At 40.7% G+C, this 21,350-nt stretch overlaps 1 protein-coding gene across 1 annotated transcript; it reads right to left on the bottom strand.

Annotated features, from left to right (window-relative positions):
* Positions 1–384: 384 nt before the first annotated feature.
* n4bp1 (nedd4 binding protein 1) lies at positions 385–21,006 on the bottom strand. The gene is made up of 12 exons (XM_083973376.1): positions 20,496–21,006; positions 17,337–17,564; positions 16,783–16,956; positions 15,506–16,017; positions 14,241–14,598; positions 13,700–14,035; positions 12,119–12,354; positions 6,310–6,440; positions 5,569–5,665; positions 4,846–4,953; positions 3,064–3,165; positions 385–2,904 (listed from the first exon to the last, which is right to left on the bottom strand). Exons 1-12 carry the CDS (start codon positions 20,808–20,810, stop codon positions 2,529–2,531), a joined length of 2,973 nt encoding a protein of 990 aa, XP_083829502.1. The 5' UTR covers positions 20,811–21,006; the 3' UTR covers positions 385–2,528.
* Between the last annotated feature and the right edge of the window lie 344 nt (positions 21,007–21,350).

Raw genomic sequence — 21,350 nt, 5'->3', positions numbered from 1 at the left:
AGGGACTCTCAAGCCCTGTAATTAACACAAATTAATAAATAACATCTAACTTTTAACCTGTGAAGCACTTTGTGTTACATTCTTTGTAAGAAAGGTGCTATACAAATAAATAAAGCGTAAGTTTAACATGCACAATGTGTTTACAAAGTGTAAAATGACTGGAGGTGATGTGATGTTGGACAGGGACTATTTCTTGGACAGGGACTGTAACTTGTTGATAAGCTAACATACTGCTGGTTGTAGCATTGGGAAAAATGATTTTAAAGAAACATTCAATAAACCTTATAGATAAGAGAGGAGCAGGCACTACAACCATGAAAAAAAACTGTTGAGGGCTGCTGCATTTTATTTTGCTTTTTCACATACATAAAACCATATGTGCACTCTAGCCGAAAATGCTTGTATATACAAAAAAGAAATCAATATACACCAAAGAATTATAATACAACAAAGGTAAATGTGAGTCCTTCAGTATTTGTCACAACAACAACATAGCAAGTACGAACAGAACTTATTTTTGACACCTTGTAAAGATTTTGTGCAGATTCTTTTCTTACAAGGAGATAAAGTGTTTGTATATTACAAAACTCAGGTGCACATCAAATATGCAAGCTGCAGCCCACATTCTCTGGGTGTATGAGGGTAAAAAAAGCTTTCTGAAGATTCGTCAATAAAACCTTGGTTTATTCACTACATCATTACTTGCCGTCAGTGCATTAAATTCTGCAATTAAACACTAATTACAAGTCTTTGCAAGATTTTTTTTTGGCGCGCAAACTCAAGTTGTGTCATTTCGAATTTAAGTGGATTAATCAGGATAATGTTAAATTCAAACTTCTGTAGTGTTTGTTTTTATCAGATAGACCGATACGTGTTACCTAAAGACTGAGGCTGATCACTCACATCTCTGAGGCATCCCAGAACAAAATGCAAAATGCAAAATGCAAAATGCAAAAAAAAAAAGGACTCCTAACCGTATCCTCCTGAAAACACTGTTAAATTATATGTCTCACTGGAACAAGTCATTCTGGAACAAACTTCACCACATGTCAAATTATTGTTGAGATGATGTTCAACAACAGGTGATCAGAGCAGCAGCTTCAGGTTCAGCACCTGCGCTCTACCACAGCTTTCAACATTTAAACATCAGGTTTGAGAAGCAACACAAGCCAGCAAGAGAGTACATCCCTGTAATGAACCTGGGGGAGAAGGGGGCGGGGGGGCTCTACTTTCCTGTGTTTGTTACCATACTTTCTTGTTGGGAAAAAAAAGTAAGTAACTTTTAACAATGTATTATCAATTATCAAAAAAAACAAAAACAAAAAACAAAGTTTCTAACCCAAAAAAGTCATTTTAAAATATACGTAAGATATTATTGCATTGATTTTGTAGGGAGACCTGGTGGTGTATAAGAGTATCAGCTCAGTTGAGCCAGGAGATACAGGTCACATATTAAAATGTCGATTCTAATTAAGAATGAATGATACATAAATGAGATGAGCTCAGCTTGGTTATATACACACTGTGAGCTCCATCTGAATTGACAAAAAAAAAAAAAAAAAAAAAAAAACCAAAAAACTACAGGCTGTCTGACTGCCCATCTAAACAACCTGAAACCAAACCAGGTGTTTCCTAAATAAACTTTCATTCACTTTTGTCATTTTCTTGTCATTCAGTTCAATATCAACATTCATAAATCTTTCATGCTAAGGCTTATTATCTTAGTGTGCTCCCTGAAATCCTTCTCTCATAAAAAGGGCACCACAGTCTTCATAAAACAGATCTCCGACAAGTGCACTGCCTGGGAAACTTAATTAAAGTGTGAAATGATAAAACCGCTCCTTGCTGATGTTAGATGGCTCCTGCAGGGCTCAAAGAGTTTGCTGATGTCATGTTTCATATCCTGGTGCTGCCCCGACAGCAGGTGAACTCTGTTCCAGAATATCACAAGTATGTAAGTCGTATGTTGAACATGTGAAAACATGCAAAACCTGCCACTGTCAATAATCTTATGAAGAAAAAGCTCTGAGCTTGTGAGAGGTGTTAGATGTGTGATGGTAAACAAGGTTCTGGAGAAGAAACCCCAAGTGAAGAGTTGGAGCTGCATCCACCGTCCTGTCCCTGTTACTGCGCCACTTTGGTCCAAAACATTTTCTTCCAGTGCCAGTGACTGCACTCTTTTGAAGGGAACTATAATGATTTATAACAATCTGAACAACACTGACTTTGCTGCTTGGCAACTATGGCAACTTTTTAATATTTTGATTGTGTAGACACCGCTGTTGTTCATGTTAATCATTTTGAAAGCAAAAGAGGGGGAAGAGAGGGTGAAAAAGAAAAACATCCCAAAAATACTCTGCCAATAGCAGCTAGTTTGATGACCAGTCTTAATGTAAAACAATAAAACTGCCCATGTCCTCCAGGCTGGACGAGATGGTGAAATAAATTATATTTATGCTCAAACATGTGTGCGAGTGCATGTACATATTGTGTCTGTGTCTGCTGATTCTTGCGGCAGAGCCAGTTCTCTATCCCAGCAGCAGCCCCGACAGGGCGTTCAGGTCTCTCATGTATGGGTTGTCGCTGAGAATGCGGTCGATCCGCTGCTTCTGGTCAGGGAAGATGTCGTACAGCTTTCTCTTCAGCTCTGATGTCTCCCCTGGTGATCGCTGGGGTGGAGGCGAGGGGGAGGGCGAGGGCGAGTGGCGAGGCGGGTGCCATTCAGGGGGACCAGAGTGGGGCCAGTGCCCTGTGGAGTGGGGCATCAGGGAGGGAGGAGGCCTGGGCATGGAGGTGGGGGTCCGAGGGGCGGAGTGGAGCGCCTGGACGTAGACCGGCTGCTGCTGCTGAGCGGTCGGCCTGAAGTCTGGGGGTCTCATAGGGGGAGGAGTGACTACAGTTCTCCTGACAGGGCAGAAGACGAGAGAGAGAGGGTGAAAAGATATGCAACGCAACAACAGCCCCTCGTTTAGAAGTCATGATAGAGTGCATCTAAAACAAAACATATTCATGTCATTACATTTTATAATAAACACAGACCACAGGTTTGTTCTGTGCACACACCTGTTGTCTTTGCGTAGGAAGATGTCGAGGTGAGGTCCGGATTTCCCCAGAGGATCATCAGGGATCATGAAGTGGTCTTCCACAAACGTAAACTGAAGCAACCTGTCAGTTGCAAACACAGAAATGTGGCTACTTCATAATTTTTTTTTAAAACATAACAATGTAATTCCAATAATTATAATAATCAAAAAATAGGATTGAAAATGTCTGTGTTTTGTTGAATTGTTTTTAGAATTTTACAAATAATCATATTTCGTTGCTTAAGAGAATTGCTGGTAAAAGTCAAAGTAAATTAAAGTCAGGCAACAATTATAAACTGGAAACAATATCTATCAATTTCTCTGCTTGTAATTCAACTTAAGCACCAATATCATAATGCATAAATATGCTAAATCAACTTGTATTGTTAGATCAGGACCAGTACAGCAACACTGAACAGGCAACTATCGCTGATGCATAAATGTCTGCTCACATTCATCTTCCGGATGAAAACCACTGAAAGTTCAGTGTGTAAGTAAGAACTTTCAAGTGTATTTTTAAACACAGCATTAAAACCTTGAAGTATGTAAAGCATGAATCTTGGTAAATTAAGTACACAGGAGGTTCAATAGTGAATTATATGTTAAAAATGGCAAAGCTGCAATGTCGTAAACACCGGTTTACAAATTAACTTACAAAAAGCTGACAAATTACTACAATCACAACAAAACACCACAAGATCCTGCTGCACAGAATTATTGAATCATGGGAGCTAAATACTGTGTCAAACTTTATTCCAGATCAGCACTGTGGTCTTAAATGTATGCACATCACCCAACTAGTCAGATGCAGCAACAAGATAAAGAGACAGAGATTGAGGGCGACAACAGCTGCTGTCAGCGTCAACGGTGAAAACCTACGACAGCAGCGTCGTGTGGTGTCGCATGGGAGACGCACAGGCTGAACCAGTAACGCGTGTCAGTTTCTGGCTTCCTGTATGAATGTGGTTTCAGTTTATGCGTTGGGCTCTGAAACATTCAACAACCAGCAGAGGGCGACACAACCTCAGAAGAGTACAAAGTCTCTGTTTACTCTGTTTTCATTCTGTCCCTACAGTGTACTGTAGCCTAGGGCTGTGGAAGTATTTCAACCAAGAAAGCTTTGTAAGACAACAATCCACACATTCTTCATTAATAATGATCGAGATGAGGAAGTTATTGCATGAAACAGAGTGTTAGTGTTATATCTCAATATTTTTGGACAAATATCATCAGATCAAGTGGATGCAACAAAAATGTGACGACTCAACATTTGAACATGAATTAAAGTAAATAAAAGTAAAGAAACAATTGTTAAATCAACTTATATTCATTCTAATTGACCTATTAAATCAAAATACAGTAAAATCAGGAGGGACCTGCAAATGGTTTACATTTTAATTTATCATTATATTAACATTAAAATCTGAGAAAATGGAAGTCTTTATTATAACTTTTTTATTTTATATATTAAATAAAGATCCATCTTCCTCTCTGTTGCATTGAGTGAACATTTATTCTCCTGGAGCTGTTTTTCCTTGTGAACACTAATCTGCTCTTCAGATTCTGTTTGCTCTTCCTTTTTTAGCACTTTGAGACTGTTAGTTAATGTTGTGATAAGCAAAACTAGCCGCAAATAAAAAGTGGACTATTAACACTGATCATGGTTGGCAGGCTGTCTCGGTGGACTTTCCAGCATCATGTTGGGTAATGGAGCGTTTAAGTGGATGACTAATTGAGCTGTGTAAACATAACACACAATCACCTCTCTTGAATGATCTTGCGCCAGGTGTCGGAGGTGTCGACAAAATCCCTCAGGTTGTCATTGGTTACGATGATCCCATCTGTTTTTTCTGCAAGGTGGAGCAGAAACCTGACAGAGAGTGAAAGAGAGAGCGAAAGACAGACAGAGAGAGAGAGAGAGAGTGCATATGGATTAGATATCAGGATTTTCCCTGTGTTCAAAGGTCACTGGCTTGTTCCCAACTCAGCTGCCAATGTCCGCAGAGGGAAATCCACGGCTAGAGGAAGCTTTCCACGCTGTGTCACGATGACTTTTCTTTTTTTAGACTCACTCAAAAAATGACCTGATATTTGTGACGACTGATAGAGCTGCCGATCAGTTTCATCGGCTGAGAAAGTTGTCTTTAACAACCAACCCTGTAGTGTTACTGCAGCACTTTCAACCATAAAACATTATAATAGATCTGTACTTATTGAAGATGCAGTTGGTGTGTTGGTGAAGACGGGGTGAGATATTTGTGTAGGAGGAGATGAGCTGATAACGGAACCAAAATATCCAAAAATAAGCAAGAAGTTGAACCGTTTGGCTCTGCTGTATGACTGGATCTCTTGTATGACTGGATCTCTTGTATGTGCAACACAGGAAATAAAGTATTCATGACTGGTTGACTCTCCCTGACATTCTGATTGTTTAATCAAAGGTTTAAGCCCCTGGGTGTGTACCTGTGTGTGTGCATGTGTGTACCTGTCATCGTGTGAGGATATCCTCTGGCCGCAGACCTCTCTGGAAGGAGTGAAGGAGAGCAGCCTCAGGTCCTCTAGCTGGTTTAAAAAATGTTGTTCTGTAATAAAATGACAGGTAACTTAAAATAACATAATAATGAGGAGGCAAAGCCAGAGACAAACACAAGTTAATGACCTGTTAGCTACTGGCTGTGTGAGCTATTATTATAATGTATATATTCACAACACAGGCTGTGAGTTTGTGCCGTGAGACAGTGGGTACTTTTTATTTTATTTTAATCTCTCTCTTGAATATCTAACAATAGCAGTGACATTATCAGTTAATTCTCAGATGTACCTTCTCAACAGAGCTGGTAGACAACAAACAACCTGAGGGAACATTACTGTGATAATAGAGCAGGAAAGAAAATATCTTTTTTTTTAATATACTGTATATGTATTTGGGAATTTTGCCTTTAATTTACATTTTTGCATTTAATTCAGGTCACAGTGATAAGGTTTGGATATGAATAAAGAATAGAAACAAGGAGAGCAACTTGTCAAGCTATACTGTAAAGGTGACATAACCTGCGGATATCCTCTGCTGTCTTGTAGGTGTTAGTGGTCAGTTTTATGCAAGTTTTGTACATGCAGACAGGATATGACTGTGAGATTTAAATGTTGATTTCAGACCTTTAACTTTATAGTCACTGAGCCAAAACAATGACAAACAAAGGCTTCAGTTGTTCAGAGTCATGTGTACCTGTCGTGAGTCGGTCTCTCTTCTGACGCCACTGAGGAACAAATACTGTGATCTCTCTGTGGCCCCGCCTCCAAAACGTCTCCACTGCCAGTGCTATGCCTCGACAGGAGAAGAACCGATGAAGGCCGTGGCTGGAGAGGAGAAGTGAAGGTGACGTGAGGATCGTGTAGACATATGAAAAACACATTTGACAACGCTTCAGTGTACATTCAATTATAGTTATAGTTAGTGGGTGTTGGGTAAAGAAAATACAGGCTTTCTGATAATATGACCTGATGTGGGAGGATCAGAGCAATGAATAACTAAGTTTGTGAGGAGAAACAAGACTGGAAATTAAATGCTACATTTTTATGACAGTCAAATATATTGTGAAGACAGAAACATTTAACTGCAGATGAAACCACTTCCTCATCTACTTCAAATTGTCAAAATAATAACCTTTTACCTCCGATTGTTTTTTTTTGTTTTTTTAACAGGAAAGACCAATGTTACCTGCAGCTCCAGAGTTTATGTAAATTCAGTAACAGCTTGTTTGTAAAAGAAAACTTCCTGAACTTTGATTAATTATATTTTTGTGGTTAAACTAGTGCAGCACCTCTTCCCTGCAGAAATGATCAGCCAATCCTGGCACATTTCCTGTTGAGCATTTTTATGCATATTAAAAAAAAAAAAATCAATATTTTGTGCATCACAGATCTGACTTAATTTTTTATCTATTTCGTTTTTTTTGTGGGTAATTTCAGATATTTGCAAATTATGAAAGTTACTTGTGCAACTGTATCTTGCACAACAGCTACACATTGCACTGTGTTGTTGGCAGAAAGCAGCTTACATGCCACAGACACTACTTTTTTTCCCATGGTGGAATTTTTGAGGGAACTTCAGAGAACATACATTTTATAAACACAGAGTCTTCTGCAAAAGCAAAAAGCACTGGAATCTAATTGACTTGTAATGATTCAACCAAAGTTCAGAAATGTGCAAACATCAGCAGTACAGCATTCATCTTCACATGGGATTTCAATGACTTCCCTGGGAACACAAGTCATAACAACTCTGCTAATTTATTCAGTAATAACAAAAAACCTACTCAAACACGCACACACACACAGTACATCACACCATCAGCCGCCCCAGATTGTTGGCGGTGACGTGAACGGTATTTATCTGCACGTCAGACAGCTGTAATACAACTAATAGGTAGCTAGCACAGAAAAACCACAAAACAACATAGACAACAAACTCCAGCAGAGATGAGAAACTCCCTGAGAGTGGCCAACCTCACTGAACAGGAAGTTGCTGCTGCTGCTGCTGCTTCTAGCAGCCACAGAAAAAAAACAACAACAAAAAAACAGCAACGGTCTGCCAATGATTTATTTTGAAATGTTTTTTTTATTTTTATTTTTTTTAAATATGCATTTATTTTTATCAGCGCTTTTCTGGATCATATTTGATGGTCTTGTGTTTCTATGTTTTGGAAACTCTGCTGCTCTGGTAAGCCTCACAAACCTGCCACTGATCATCATCACCACAGGAAAACCAGGTATCGGCAGTGATAATAATCACTCTACCTGTTTTTAAGATGGGGAGAGAGTGTCTTACTCTTCTAAAATAAAAAATAAAAAAACATTTTTGCCACACAAGGTGGCAGAGACTACCCATAGTTCAAACCATTTAGTGGCAAGAGAAAACATAGCTGTCATAATTTCCTGTTTTCTTCATTTTTATTGTGGCCAACAAGCTAAATAGGATACAATAAAAAATGTTAGACCAGTACCAGAGGAGGATTTTGACAATTGAAGCACTTGAAGAAATGTTGTCAATGAATGGAGCCTCTGTTCATTTTACTTTCTTGTACCTCATCATGTGAATTTCTGTTCTGTGTGTGTATGTGTGTGTGTCTGTTGAGTTTTTATCTTCTTCAGTAATCTGCTCTCACATGAGCTGTAGTCGCTTGTAACGCTGCTTAGTGCTGCGACACTAAATATTCAGCAGGTCTCCAGCAAAGTGATGTAGGTCTAGTTCAAAAGGGGAAAAAAAATACACTGGCACAAATGCATATGCAATGAACTTAAGCTTGTTTGTTTAGCTACGGTAGCTACAGTTAAAATGTAGACGGGGTAAATGAACAGTCGACTGACAGCACAGTATCAACCTCACTCATCCGTATTAAAACACTCACACCACTATCATCAATATAAGCCACAGTGCATCTTTCATGAGAAAACAAGAGGGGTACTGTGGAAGTCCATTATGAAGTGTGGTATTGTGGTGTCTGACCTGAATTCAGCGTTTGATGGTGCCATTAGCGAAGCGTTAACAATGTGTACAAGTACAGATCTGTTTCTGCCGCAGCGCGTGTGCACCTGATAACCTTGTTTTCTGTGGCATTTGATACACAGGCCAGCAGTCAAGAACAAAACGCATACGCACTGCAGTACAAGATCATTTTCAACTAGTGGGTCAGAACTGCAGTGAAAACTCAGGGGAAGTTCCAGTGTTGAAAGAGAAAGTGATGAATGACACCGCAGCGGGAGGAGATTGTGCAACTGGTGAAAATCACCACGGAAACCTGGATGTAACCTGACAAGGGTGCATTTGCATTTGCATATCCTAAAAAAACTCAGTCAAGATCAGAGCTCCTCCGCGTCATCGAACCTGCGCTGGGAACATCACCATCCATCCAGGGCAGCTGTGGCCATTTTTAATCAGAATAAGCACAAAGACAACTCAACTAAACCGACAGACCCATGAAAATGTTAATAAGCTGGGGCAGTGTTTAGCTCAGTTGGTAGAGCACCAGCCCCATGTGTTGAGGCAATAGTCCTCACTGCAGGCGACCCCGGTTCGAATCCCGCGCCAAGCATTCCTATCCTGCGTGTCACCCCCCCCCCACTCTCTGCCTCCCATTTCCTGTCTCTCTCTCAACTCTCCTGTCATTACAGGCGAAAAAAGCCCCCAAAAATATACTTAAAAAAAAGCTGTGATTGCTGTTGTTTAATGAATCATCAGGCTGTGTCTCTCACCTAACGGACACAAAACAATAAGAAAACCAGAAGTGACCCCGGTGTGTGACTTCTGGGAAAGAAGATGGGAGAAAGACAAGGGACAGGGGAGCGGGAGAGAAACAGAGTGAGAAGTCAAGGAGAGGTCACCCAGGATGAAGATTATGATGACACATAGAGAGAAATATGGCTACACTTGGGGATACAACACAGGCAGACCTACAAAGCCCTTCTTTGTCTCACAATCTCTGGATAAATCAGAAACTACAACACACTGATTTTTTTTTACTCGAAAAGGCCCATCTTCTCGAAAACACCTCCGTAGTCCACCCCCACGCATCAATATCATGCTGCTTTCACTCTGCTGCCTTGCGCACACACACAAAAGGTGATGAGTAACAACATTATGTGAATGCGTGGGCTAAGTTTTGGTGCACCCACACAATAAAAGGTTGTAGCTGCGACCTACGCACTGTAAAACATGCTTTGTTTAGTTTGAGAGTGTGACCGAGTGTGTGTGTGTGTGTGTGTGTGACCTTAGCTGCTGCTGATGGTGATATTGATGGGAAGGGTGACACGGCTTCGTATGTGAAAGGAAAAACGTGATAAGTGTGCTACAGGTGTGGGAAGTGACTTTGCATTCTTGTCTCATGCCGGTAAAAAATGCTGAATCTGAGCTGGGGGTTGTGCCGTCATGTTTACCTGCTTTTACTTAGTATGTTGTTTTTATAATGTTCAAGGAACACAAAACAACCGTCATCAAGTCACAACTAGGTCACCGGCAGGCTTGTTAAACAGCGGAGGCCTGACCTGTCCTTTGCCCACAGTCACCATTGCTATAATTACAGGATCTGCTCCGAAGGCCATCGTGTGTTTTGCATGCAAATACTGAACTCTGGGCCAGTTTCCTCTTGTCCCTTCATTTCAAACAGGTTAAAAGCTGCCATAAACTTTTAAAACTGTTTCTTACCACAACATAAACCTAAAACGTAAACTTCCCAAAGCTGATCCCATTCATTTTTTTTTTTTTTTTTTTTTACAAAAGAATCGTCCTTCAGTGAGGAAAATTGAATCGGAAAGGAATGACAACAACATCCTCTGAGCTCTGCAAACACTTGACAAAAATAAACAACAAAAAAGTCCCCTTGGCAACCCACAATGCTGTCTGACTATGGAAGTATATTGACGGAAAAAGAACGGAGAGAGCAAAAAAAACAAATTCAAGCTCTATTCAGTCCACAAGCCAACCTCTGAAAATGTCTGGATGTGTTAAGAGCAGAGCACAATTAACTTTGCCTGTGAAGGAAGACAGAACCATGACCAGGGAACAGGGGAATAACTATATTTGAGCCAACAACAGTGATTCTCACGCTAATAACGATCAAAGCTGCTCATGGTCACTGTTGGCAGTCTGAACCCCCCGGGTGCAAACTCAAATTAAGAGCAGAGCATCACCTCTTCAATATAACCTGGAAGTAAAGGGTCATCCTGTTGTGTTTTTCCACCACATGGTCCTGCCTCAACTCAACTGTATTTGCTTTTGGTATAAGGGACTTGAATGACTGCCTTCTCAAAGCCAAACAGAGAAACTTTTACACGAAATGTGTCAGTAATAACTTAAGCCTATTCTCGAGGTGCCAAGACATAAAAGTCTTTGCAATCAGTTCACTGTTGGATAGGTTTGGATATGATTCCTACAAAGAAAGTTTTTTGTTAATTTAAGATCTGTTTAACCAGAAACAGCTGTTTTATCGCTACCGCACTGATAAAAACAATAATTTAACTTTGCAGGACATGGAAATTGCTGTCAACATCTATCTGCCTTGATCAGTTTGTTTGTTTGTGTTATTGTGTGACTTTCTGTGGTGAGAGAAATATTCAAATCTTTTAGTTAAAGAAAAGCACTGAACAAAAACATCTCTCTGTACAAATCATTTCCATAATGATTTCTTACTACAACAATCTGCAGCAAAAACAATAACTTTTTGTGTATTTATTTTGATGTGGGCAGACCAGACACCCTGTTTGATTTCATAGTAGCAGCTGTTTTGCAGATGCTGTATACTCTGTTCTAGCTTAGTAGTGGAGCATTTTCAAGAAATCTGTGTTTATCCTTTAAATTCCTTTAAAACTTCCTTTAGTTATCATTTAAAATGTGATTTTCTGTACCAGGTCTAGGGTTTTCTAAATTCTCATTACATTTTTAAACACAGAAAATTATTAGAACTAATATAAGAAAAGAGCAGAAAGCTGCTTTTGGAAATCAGGGGTTTATTGTAAAATTATCTGAATCCAAGAATTAAAAAACTAATGGTTCAAATAAATATAAATAACAATAAACCTAAAGTCTGATTCAGTTTTTACAAATCTGCCGTCTGCGCGCTGACTTGCAGATGGATTTGTTTTGTACCCAACTACCCACTCAGATTCTTTGTCATCAAAAAACTGCCAGAAAAGACTGACGCCTTATCAACCGATGCGATAAAGGCCTCCAACAGAGATGAGAGAGATTCATCACCAAATCAAACTCCACGATGAAAGAGCACCATGTTCTCACCTAGATGAAATCATACCACTACCCACTGAAATCATAGCGATACCACTTGCACATGTTCTTGATTCCTACACATTGAATCTTTTTCTTCTGAATCTTTCATTTGTGTGTGTATTACTGCTTGGTATAAGTCCTTAGTTGTCCTTTAGCTAAATGCCCTTAGTTTACATAACAGGACATGCACCATTTCTATTTTATGCCAGCATAGGGTTTCTTGGCTCATCTGTGAGTGTGATGTGTGTAGACTTACGCCATAGCCACGTTGCTGCCATCTATGATAATGTGTCTGAGTTCTGGACGTCCCGGCTCGTTGGGCAGCTTCAGAGCGTAGGGAGTCCTCAGCGACTGATGGAAACGAGCAAAACCAGTCACCGGGGGCGCAGGGGGGTCGTTTGCAGGAGGAGTCCTGGCTGCGCCGCCGTGAAAGCCCATGTGGCCGATGGTCTGATAGGGAGAGGCGGAGGGCCGGTTGAGGGGCTGAGCTGACTGAGGAGGAAATTAAGAGGGAAAAAGATGTAAATTACAAAAGAACAGAGAGCCCCAGCAGTGATTCATAACATGAATCAGAACAAAAGCCTTTGCCATGTGTGGGCTGGCACATCACAGATCATGCTTAGCTCTGTAAAGTCAAAAGTGTGTAGAAAAGGTAGATAATGCTAATGAAACTAACACCTGAAGATCTCAAATCTCTAACATGAGATATACATGCCTTAAAAAAGAAAGAATACATGAGTTCATACAGCTCTATATTGTATCAAGGCTGGTGTCTGTCAAGTCGCACTTCAAAGGAAATGAATCAGGTCAGATCAAATCTCTCTTCTTCCTCTGGCATTTATGCTCTTTCTGCTATCTTTACAAAACCCATCTTTTGTGTTAGTAAAAAAAAAAAAACGGTGTAATTTGGAGTTAATACCTGTCATTTTCATTCACAAGTAAAACTGACTCCACTCAACTGTAAATGATTCATCAAAAGGAAGAGTGACTAATTGATTATTAATCCTATGACCATTGTTTCCACAATTTCCTTGACTCTCCCAGGATATGAGAAATAAAAATGAAATTCCAAAACCAGAATATCAAAGACATATTTTATGAGAAATAAAAATACAAGGAAAATCTATGAATATATATATATATATATATATATTAAATATGATAGATTGTGAGGTTAAACTACCAAGAAGTGTTAGTATTTAGTCACAGGAGGTTTTGAGTTTCCACATCACACTTCTGTCATTTGTAAATAAGACTATGAAGAGCTCCAAACCAAAACAGTAGCACAGTAGTGCATGTGTTAAACTTGGACGTGATGTTAAATTTTTATGTGAACACAGAGAAGATGATTGTCTAGACTTGTCTCTATCAGACTATGAACTTATACTCCCAATAACATCTTTTACAGCATCTATATGCTGGATGACAAATAATAAGTAAAGATGGTAAATTTAATCTAACTCTTGGCTGAACACAAAACTTTCTACAATAGAAATTAAGCATTGTTCATAAAGTTCACCACAAAACTGCTGCAGTGGTTCCCTCATATGATTACAATTGCAGGTTTGCTTTCATCCTCTGTCCAGTTTATCCCAAACCAGCTCCCTGTCTCCACTGTCTAATTCTGTTCTTCTAAATGTTTCTGCTTGTCATCTTGCCAGCCTGTTTTCAGTTAAATTTATTTAGTTTTCTTTTCCTTTTAGGTGAAATTTCAAGAAAAGCTGGAGCACATTTGCCCAGTAGTGTACATCAATAAGGGCAGTTAACAGTTAAACATCAAATTGACGCACACACACGACAGTTCAGAGTGGAGGGGGAACTTTACAGTAATACCTACACTGGGGGTGGAGGCCAATGAGGAGGTGGTAGCAGCCAGCCACTGAGGCGTACTGCGCAGCGCTGTCACGTTCTCAACTTTGACTGATCCTCCTAAAGTCTGAGTCCCGCCCCTCGACAGGTAGTCTCTCTGCGAGATGCCGCTCCCTCCGCGTGCCAGGTAGTCTGTTCTGGATCCCGAGTGGGACTCGAGGTGTGCTGCCGTCATTATCCGGGACATCCTACCATCTGCTGTTTTGTGATCTGTGGGGATGATGTCTTCGTCATCATCAATGGTGATGACCTCGTAGTTTCCTGCTCCTCCTTGAGCGCTCGAGCTCCTCTTGATAGTGATTGCCTGAAATCAGATTTGATATGATTTTAAAAAATCCCCCTACACGATTAGTTGTCTAAAACAGGGACAGATGAAGGCATCATTTGAAAACTGGAGATTTGGTCTTTCCCTCATTTCACAGTGCAAGTGGCTACATTCAGTTTTATCAAAAGAAAAGATTAAAGATAATCAAACTGGCTACAGTGTGTGTGTGTGAGATGAGAAATACCTGCTGAGTACTTGTTTCACTGCCGCTACACTGTCTTCGGTGCCCTAGCCCGTTGCTACTGCTTCCATGGTGGTTGGGCTTAATGTTCTCTTTAGACCGGCCCGGGTCTACCAACGCTCTGCTCAGCTCTCGCTCCTTCTCTCTGAGTCGACTGACTGTGGAGGAGGAGGTGGACGACGAGGCCATGGTGTCTGAAGAGCGAATAGAGTTCAGTCGTCTATCCTTCTCCCCTCCTTTTGACCCCTCCTCACAACGCTTGGTTTCCTCGACGATCTTTTCTAGGACGAGGAAGGTGTCTTCTGTCTGTCCCGTCTCTTTGACAACACGCTCCACCACTTCCTGCTGGTATCCCATGGTTCTGGAGAAAAACAGTTTTAACACTGTTTTAATTTTGCATTATCAGAGGTGTTTGACGACGAGTCCAAATACCAAAACGTCCGTCTTTAAACAATACTGACATGTCTATATGTGCATTAAAACATTACTGATGGCTATAGGTGTTTCTTCTACGCATCCTGACTCTCATTAAATTGCTTCTTGAGAAGATACCAATGTGAGAGATAGGATATAAAGCACACAGTGCCTCAGTTTTGTGAAAAGCTGAACTAAGTCTCATCTGTAGCTGATGTTTTATCAGTTTGAGTCAGGTTACAGCCCTTTTAGAACAAAGTTCCCCCTTTTGGTTATACCCCCCCCCCCCCCCCTCTGCCGCTCTGCAAGGGAACACTGTACTGGGAAACACAAGGACAGCAAACTGAGAAAGACAGACACCTCATTTGACTAATCCAGACTTCAGCTTGACATCTATTTTAATACAGAATAATTTCTGTATGATCTTATGATGTGACCACTCCACTATATCATTGCATGTGGGCAACTCCACACAGCCAGTATGGGAAGAACGTTGACTTTCAACAGATTATTTTACTACATCTTACACTCATTATCCTTCATCATGGATCTGCTGATTATTTTTTACATTTAGTTGTATTTGTAAAACATTCACCAGAATGTATGCCCAATAACTCATTTTATGAATTAATTTACTGTAAATTAACACTTACAGAAAATGGAACTACCACATTGACATTTTTGATGGAGCAAGGATTAAAAAAAAAAGTTTGGTCCACTAACTGTTTAATTGTTGCAACTTGTGATCCACATGTTGCACTCGTAAAAAAAAAGATAATGTACATAATACCCTAATGGGTCTAATATAATAATAACTGATTCATTTGCAAAGACTTCAAACCTTTGACCTTTACCTGAAGAAATTGACCAAGCATCGGAGGTTGGTTTCTGGGCTAACTGCCTCTCCGTCGTCCGAGATGCCTTCATTGGAGTCCAGCATTATTGGACCGACTGTGTTTGCTTTAGCTGAGGAGGAGAAGGACGATGAAGCAGAGGGCGTTTTAGACCGACAGCTGCTACTACCGCTCCGAGCCTCTCTGTCCCTCTGTCGCTCCCTCTCTCTCGCTCTTTCCGGTGAATCGTCTCTCCGCTCCAGAGAGTATTGTCTCTTTGTGTCCCGAGTCTCGCTCTCAGACGAGCGCCGTTTGTGTGAGGGCCGAGTGCCGTTGAGCAGGACGGCTTCAGGGCCCAAACCTATCCCACCTCCTGCTTTACCAACTCCGCTGACAGACGCCCCCCCAGTCCCTTTGTCTTCAAAGCTAGTGTCCAGGATGCGGTTGGAGAGCTCCGTCACCGGGGTGCTACTCTGTGAGCGGTCCTGGTCGACCTCCGCCATGCTGGGATGCAGTGTCTGGTTCAGCTGAGCCTGGAGGGGGAACCAAAAGGCCAAATACCATCACTTGCCTTGGTCATATTTCATAACACACTTCCTTACTAAACCAAAGTTTGTGTAAAAACGCATAGAACTTTCTCTTCTACTTATTGCACTACTGCCAAAATGATCTGACTTGTTCTTCAACTTTCCCGCTGTTTCATAAGTTCCCCTTATTACAACGGCTGCTAAATGCCTTCGAGTCTAACACACTAACTAAACTTTTGACATGTTCAATCCACTTACATCAAAGAGTTTGACAGTTTTAGATAAAATCCGTTGCCACAGCATTTTCAAAACTTCCAAACTTTTTCAGGATGTGTACTTTAACGACCTGATTAGTTATAAACATATCCTGCATCCAAGGATAAAGATACCTTCACTGATAACAGCAGGGAATAAAGTCACTTCAGGAAGGTGGGACATTTCACCGCAATATATCCAATCAATATAGCACAGTCAAATAATGTCCATTGTTTTATTAAGAAGCTTACTAAGTTCCATGCCAGAATGAGTCCCTTTTTTGGCTGGACTGTAGAAAACACACACACACACAGAAAAAAAAATCATATTTTGAAGCCAGATCACATGGGTTTATACTCCCAGCTGTACTCTAAACTTCCCACAGCAGATGTATTCTACCATTTTCTAAAGTTGCACCAGGTATTCAAAAGGCCATCTAGGGGACTTAAGTTTGTGCTGAACACAGTGGTCTTACTGTGTACTGTAATTAATTACAGAAGCAAGGTAAATACTAACCAAGGAGGAAGTGTTTGTGCTAGTGGGGCTGTGAGCCAGTCCAAGTAACTCCTCCTTCAGGGCACTGGGCAGCAGAAGAAGCTCCATAGTGTACTTATCATCCCTTTCCTCCACAAAGGACTTGAATGCTCGTTTCACTGCTGGCTCTCTGTCACTTGGTAGACTTCGCTTCTCCTGGACAAAACACAGACACACGCACATACTTTTGAGCATGTGGTATTGAATTAGGGTGCAGCTACTGACTATTTCCTTTATTAAGGATATCGTACTAATTTGATGTCATGTTATTTCATGGTTTATACGATGTAGTGAAATACGCCCATCATAAATTCTAGGTCTTCAAATGACAACAGTCAAACACTGTTTGCTGCTGCTGTGTTTGCTGACATACACAATGAAAAAAGCAGTGAACTTGAGCATTTATACTTGAAAAGGTGAAATATCATTTATATTTTTTCCCCCCAATAAACAACAAGCAAATGAATAAAATAATTCTTTATGTTCCTGCGCATGTATATGATGATGTATAGTGTACAGTATCATCTGACCCATACCTGGAACAGTGCTACAAACTGCTGAACTCTGCTCTGGGCCATCACGACAGGCTCAGCCCGGCCCAACAGCCGCAGCCGGCCCGGCTCAGGCACCTGAACCTCGGCACTTGTGTCCCGTATGAGCCTGTCTAGGAAGAGGCCGCGGGCACCAGCAAAGATACAGTGCATGTCCACTGGGTACCGCTCCTCTTTCTGCAGTTCTGGGTCACAGAGTCCTCGAACGTACTCCTGTATGACAGGGAGAAGATAGTGACAGCAACATCATTAATTAAACAACTGTAATTACTGTATCTGACAGACCTGTTTTTTGCACCTCGACCAACAACCTTGACAAACAAAGCAATTAAAATAAAAGTGTCCATGTAAAAAGTAAAATTAAAGCAAACACTAGCTATTCAAACAATAGTAAAGACTACAGAAGGAGCATTCTGAATAAAATATATAAAAATAAAAAATAAAAAATGATGAATCAAAATGTATACATTTATGTGACACAGCTAGTGTCAGACTTGCTCTCTCACACAGACACAGACCCACACAGACCCACACACACACACCTCACCAAAGCTGACAAGCTGAAACTAAACACTTGTCATTCATTCAGGGAATCTTCTAGCTATGGGAAATGTTTGGATGAATCAGCTGCTGGTAGGTGCAGTAACTTCCTTAGAAATTGTATCACATTTCATTAGGGTTAACATGTAAAAAAAAAAAAAGGTTTGTACTGAGTGAATGACTCAACAATGACGCAGAGGGAGAGAAAAAAAAGGATATCCGAGTTGAAAGAAAACCAGATCACAAATATCTGGGTGTAGCTTTTAAAATGAAACAACCAATGAATTTAGTTGGGATTTCCAGTAGGTCAAGCCCTCTGTGAGAAAACTTTGTGGCTGGTACTTTTTAAACAGACTTTTAATGATTATTAATACAAGTAAAAGTAAAAGTTCTCAGATTACCATAAATATTTAAAAGCAGCGGCATCTTGGGCTGCAGTAACTGCACTTAGTTGAGTGATTTTTAGTGTATGATAATGTGTGATGTGGTTCATGAGGTTAGAGCTCATCAGTAAGTACTTTTCACTTGATACACAGTCTTGATCACTATGACTAACTGAAAGTAGATCAAGTGATCACTGGCCAAGTCTCATGCCCCTTGAAAGCAACATTTATTCAAGTAGACCTACATCCAGGCCCAACCTGTGTCCTCCCTTCACGTTGTTTACATACTGGCTGGGCTCTGGAAGATAAACACCGAGTCCAGTAATTATATGAAATATGTAGCATTTATCTATAGACTTTGAAAGGAAGGTGAAATTGAAATTGTAATTGATTACTACGTTTCTACCAGGGTCCAAGAATACAGGTGTATAAAATAGTTTGATTACCAAGCACAACAGATGTAATCCTATTCACATTAGTTGTATTGGGATGAAGAATACAGACAAACACTGACCCTGTGTGTGTCACACAAAAGCTTTCTATTGCCAACTTGGTGACGCTGTGAGAAGAAGCAGCACACTGTTATTTCCCCTCACAAAAAACTGCCACAATTCGCCCCATTTTCAACCATGCGTAGCTTTTTTGTCATGGTTAGTTAACTTACGAAACTATATTACAAGAACAAACAGTCATGGGAATAATGACAGTGATTTCCCAAACTAGAGGAACAACATACCAAATATAACTTGGTATTGTTGTGAAAAGCCATTTATGACTCTTATGGCATCCTCCGGGTGAGACCGACTGTCAAATTACCTTTTCCACATCCCATTCTCGGTTGACGGGCAGTTATTGGAGCAGACAGTTACAGAGGAAGCAACTTCCCCACAAGAGTGAGACTCATGATACAAGATAAGAGAAGTGTGAAAGATTGTCCTGAATGGGAAATCACACAGAAAAAAAAAAAAAAATTCTGCAGATGTTGACCGCTATTGAATAAGTGTAGTCTACAATCAATTCAACTCTAGCCCAGATAACTTTTAAACAAACGTCGGTGCAAAGGACAAACATTTTGCTCCATAGTGTTTGTTCACTGCTTGGTGAACTATTGAAATGAAAAGAAAGGCAGTTTTATCCAATATTCATTTTATGTTTAATCCCTTAAGAAAAACAACAACATTCCCTGGTTGCACGTTCTCAAATGTGACATTTTTCTGCTTTTTGTCAGACATTATATCACCGGCTTTTAGACAACTGTTTGGTCAAGACAACCTGAATGTGTCACTATGGACTTGGAAATTTTAGCAGGTCATCTTTATGATAAAATTAAGTGACAAGCTTAATGTCATCTGTTGCTCTTAATGGCATCTGTTGCTCTAAAGAAAAGCAGTCTGCTGATCAAAAATAGTTTTCCACCTCATGTCCTTCAGTGTCTTGTAATGTGAACCCTTCCACAATCTAAAACATTTCTTATTGTGATTATACTGTATTGTATTTTTCCAGCAGGCTGCATAATCAAGTTTCTCAATGTGTTATCAAGTGTGTCAGTTTCACAAAATTTGCACAGACATAAAGTGTGTGTGTGTGCAGCAAACTGAGTGGAGTCTGAACTTCTTTAAGCATTAGGATCTGGCTTCATCTAAATAGTGAACAGCCATAAAGTGGTGAACTGAAAATCATTTAGAAACAAAACTCCAACTATAAATCGATAGAATCAAATGTCATGACATTTATGACTAGACACCACAATGTGTTAAGTGTTGATATTTTGGAAATGTTATGACTATTTCTACTTTCATAAAATATCTACTCTAAACTATGAGTGGGATGATATTACGCTTTAGAAAAACAGTTTGCACTGCAGATTATGGTGGGAATTAATCAGTGTTTATATCTCTTTGGTGGCCCTAACTTCACCTATGTTATCCCTTTGAGATGAAGCCTTTTTAGCACAAGGGGAAAACACACACACAAATCAAACCATATCCGATCTTGATAGTGTGTGATATCTGAGCTCTGCTGTGACAAACTCGTGATACGTGATGAAACACTTATTGCCAATCACAGGACCCTGATACACCTGTTCCCCCAGCCACACAGTGAGTGAGCCAGCATGGCGGCTCCGATAAAAACAAACAAAACAACAACAACGTGTTACAGTGAACTGTTGGTTCATGTGTAGGAAAATCAAACAAGTGAAACAGAAGTAAATTAAGCTCACCTTTGCCTTTGACACGTCGTCTCTGTTTCCTCTGAGTTGCAGCCATATCTGCCGCGATGTTTTGCTGCCGTGCGGCTGTCCCGTGTGGTCCAACAGACCGATGATGGTGAACGTGACTTTAAAAACCTGCTCCACTCGAGGCTTGGCACAATTCAGCTCCTCTTCTTTATCCTCCAGGACCGTGAACTCGTCCACGGTGGGGGGCGCCTCTTGCTGCTGCCTGCCGGCCGACGCAGGGAGCCTGCTGCTCGGCTGCTCCGGGCACGTTAGCTCGGTGACTCGCCTCATTCCGAGGAGGGGCCGCGTTGTTGACATTCTGCGCCGCGGACTGACCGTCGCCCCTGACAACGACGACTCAATATTCAAACCTACCGTGACTTGGTGGGAGCCTTTGGCAATTTCATGGTCTCTTTAAGCGGGTTACTCCAGAGCTAAAAGCAGCCAGCGACGGTTTTTTTTAACGGCGTCTACTCCAGCGACATGAACACAGAGGTAGAGAGCTAGCCTAATAACTCGGAAGCCCCGAGTGACGTATCCGGAAAGTCCCAGTGATGGCGTCATCAAAACACGACAGTTTTATGTGTGTTCCTCACGGCGAGTACAGAGATGCTTATCAGCTGAGTGAGGTGTTGTGAAAGACGACGTGCACGGTGGCTCACACTTTGTTGTTTTTATCTAATTATTTATTTTTTACGACGTCGAGAATGCGATTCTGTGAGATGAGATTTGTTTGCACGACGTCGGTGCGTGTGTGTGTGTGTGTTTATGCGAGGATACGATCAGCTGACGACGACTTGGCCCATTAATACAAGTGAGTTTGCAGCTGTGCAGGCCCACACAGGCCACAACAGTGCT

Source organism: Trachurus trachurus (genome assembly GCF_905171665.1).
Source record: "Trachurus trachurus genome assembly, chromosome: 6".
Classification (NCBI taxonomy): domain Eukaryota; kingdom Metazoa; phylum Chordata; class Actinopteri; order Carangiformes; family Carangidae; genus Trachurus; species Trachurus trachurus.
Note: the sequence above shows the minus strand (reverse complement) of the source record. Positions and strands in the feature narration are given on the sequence as shown.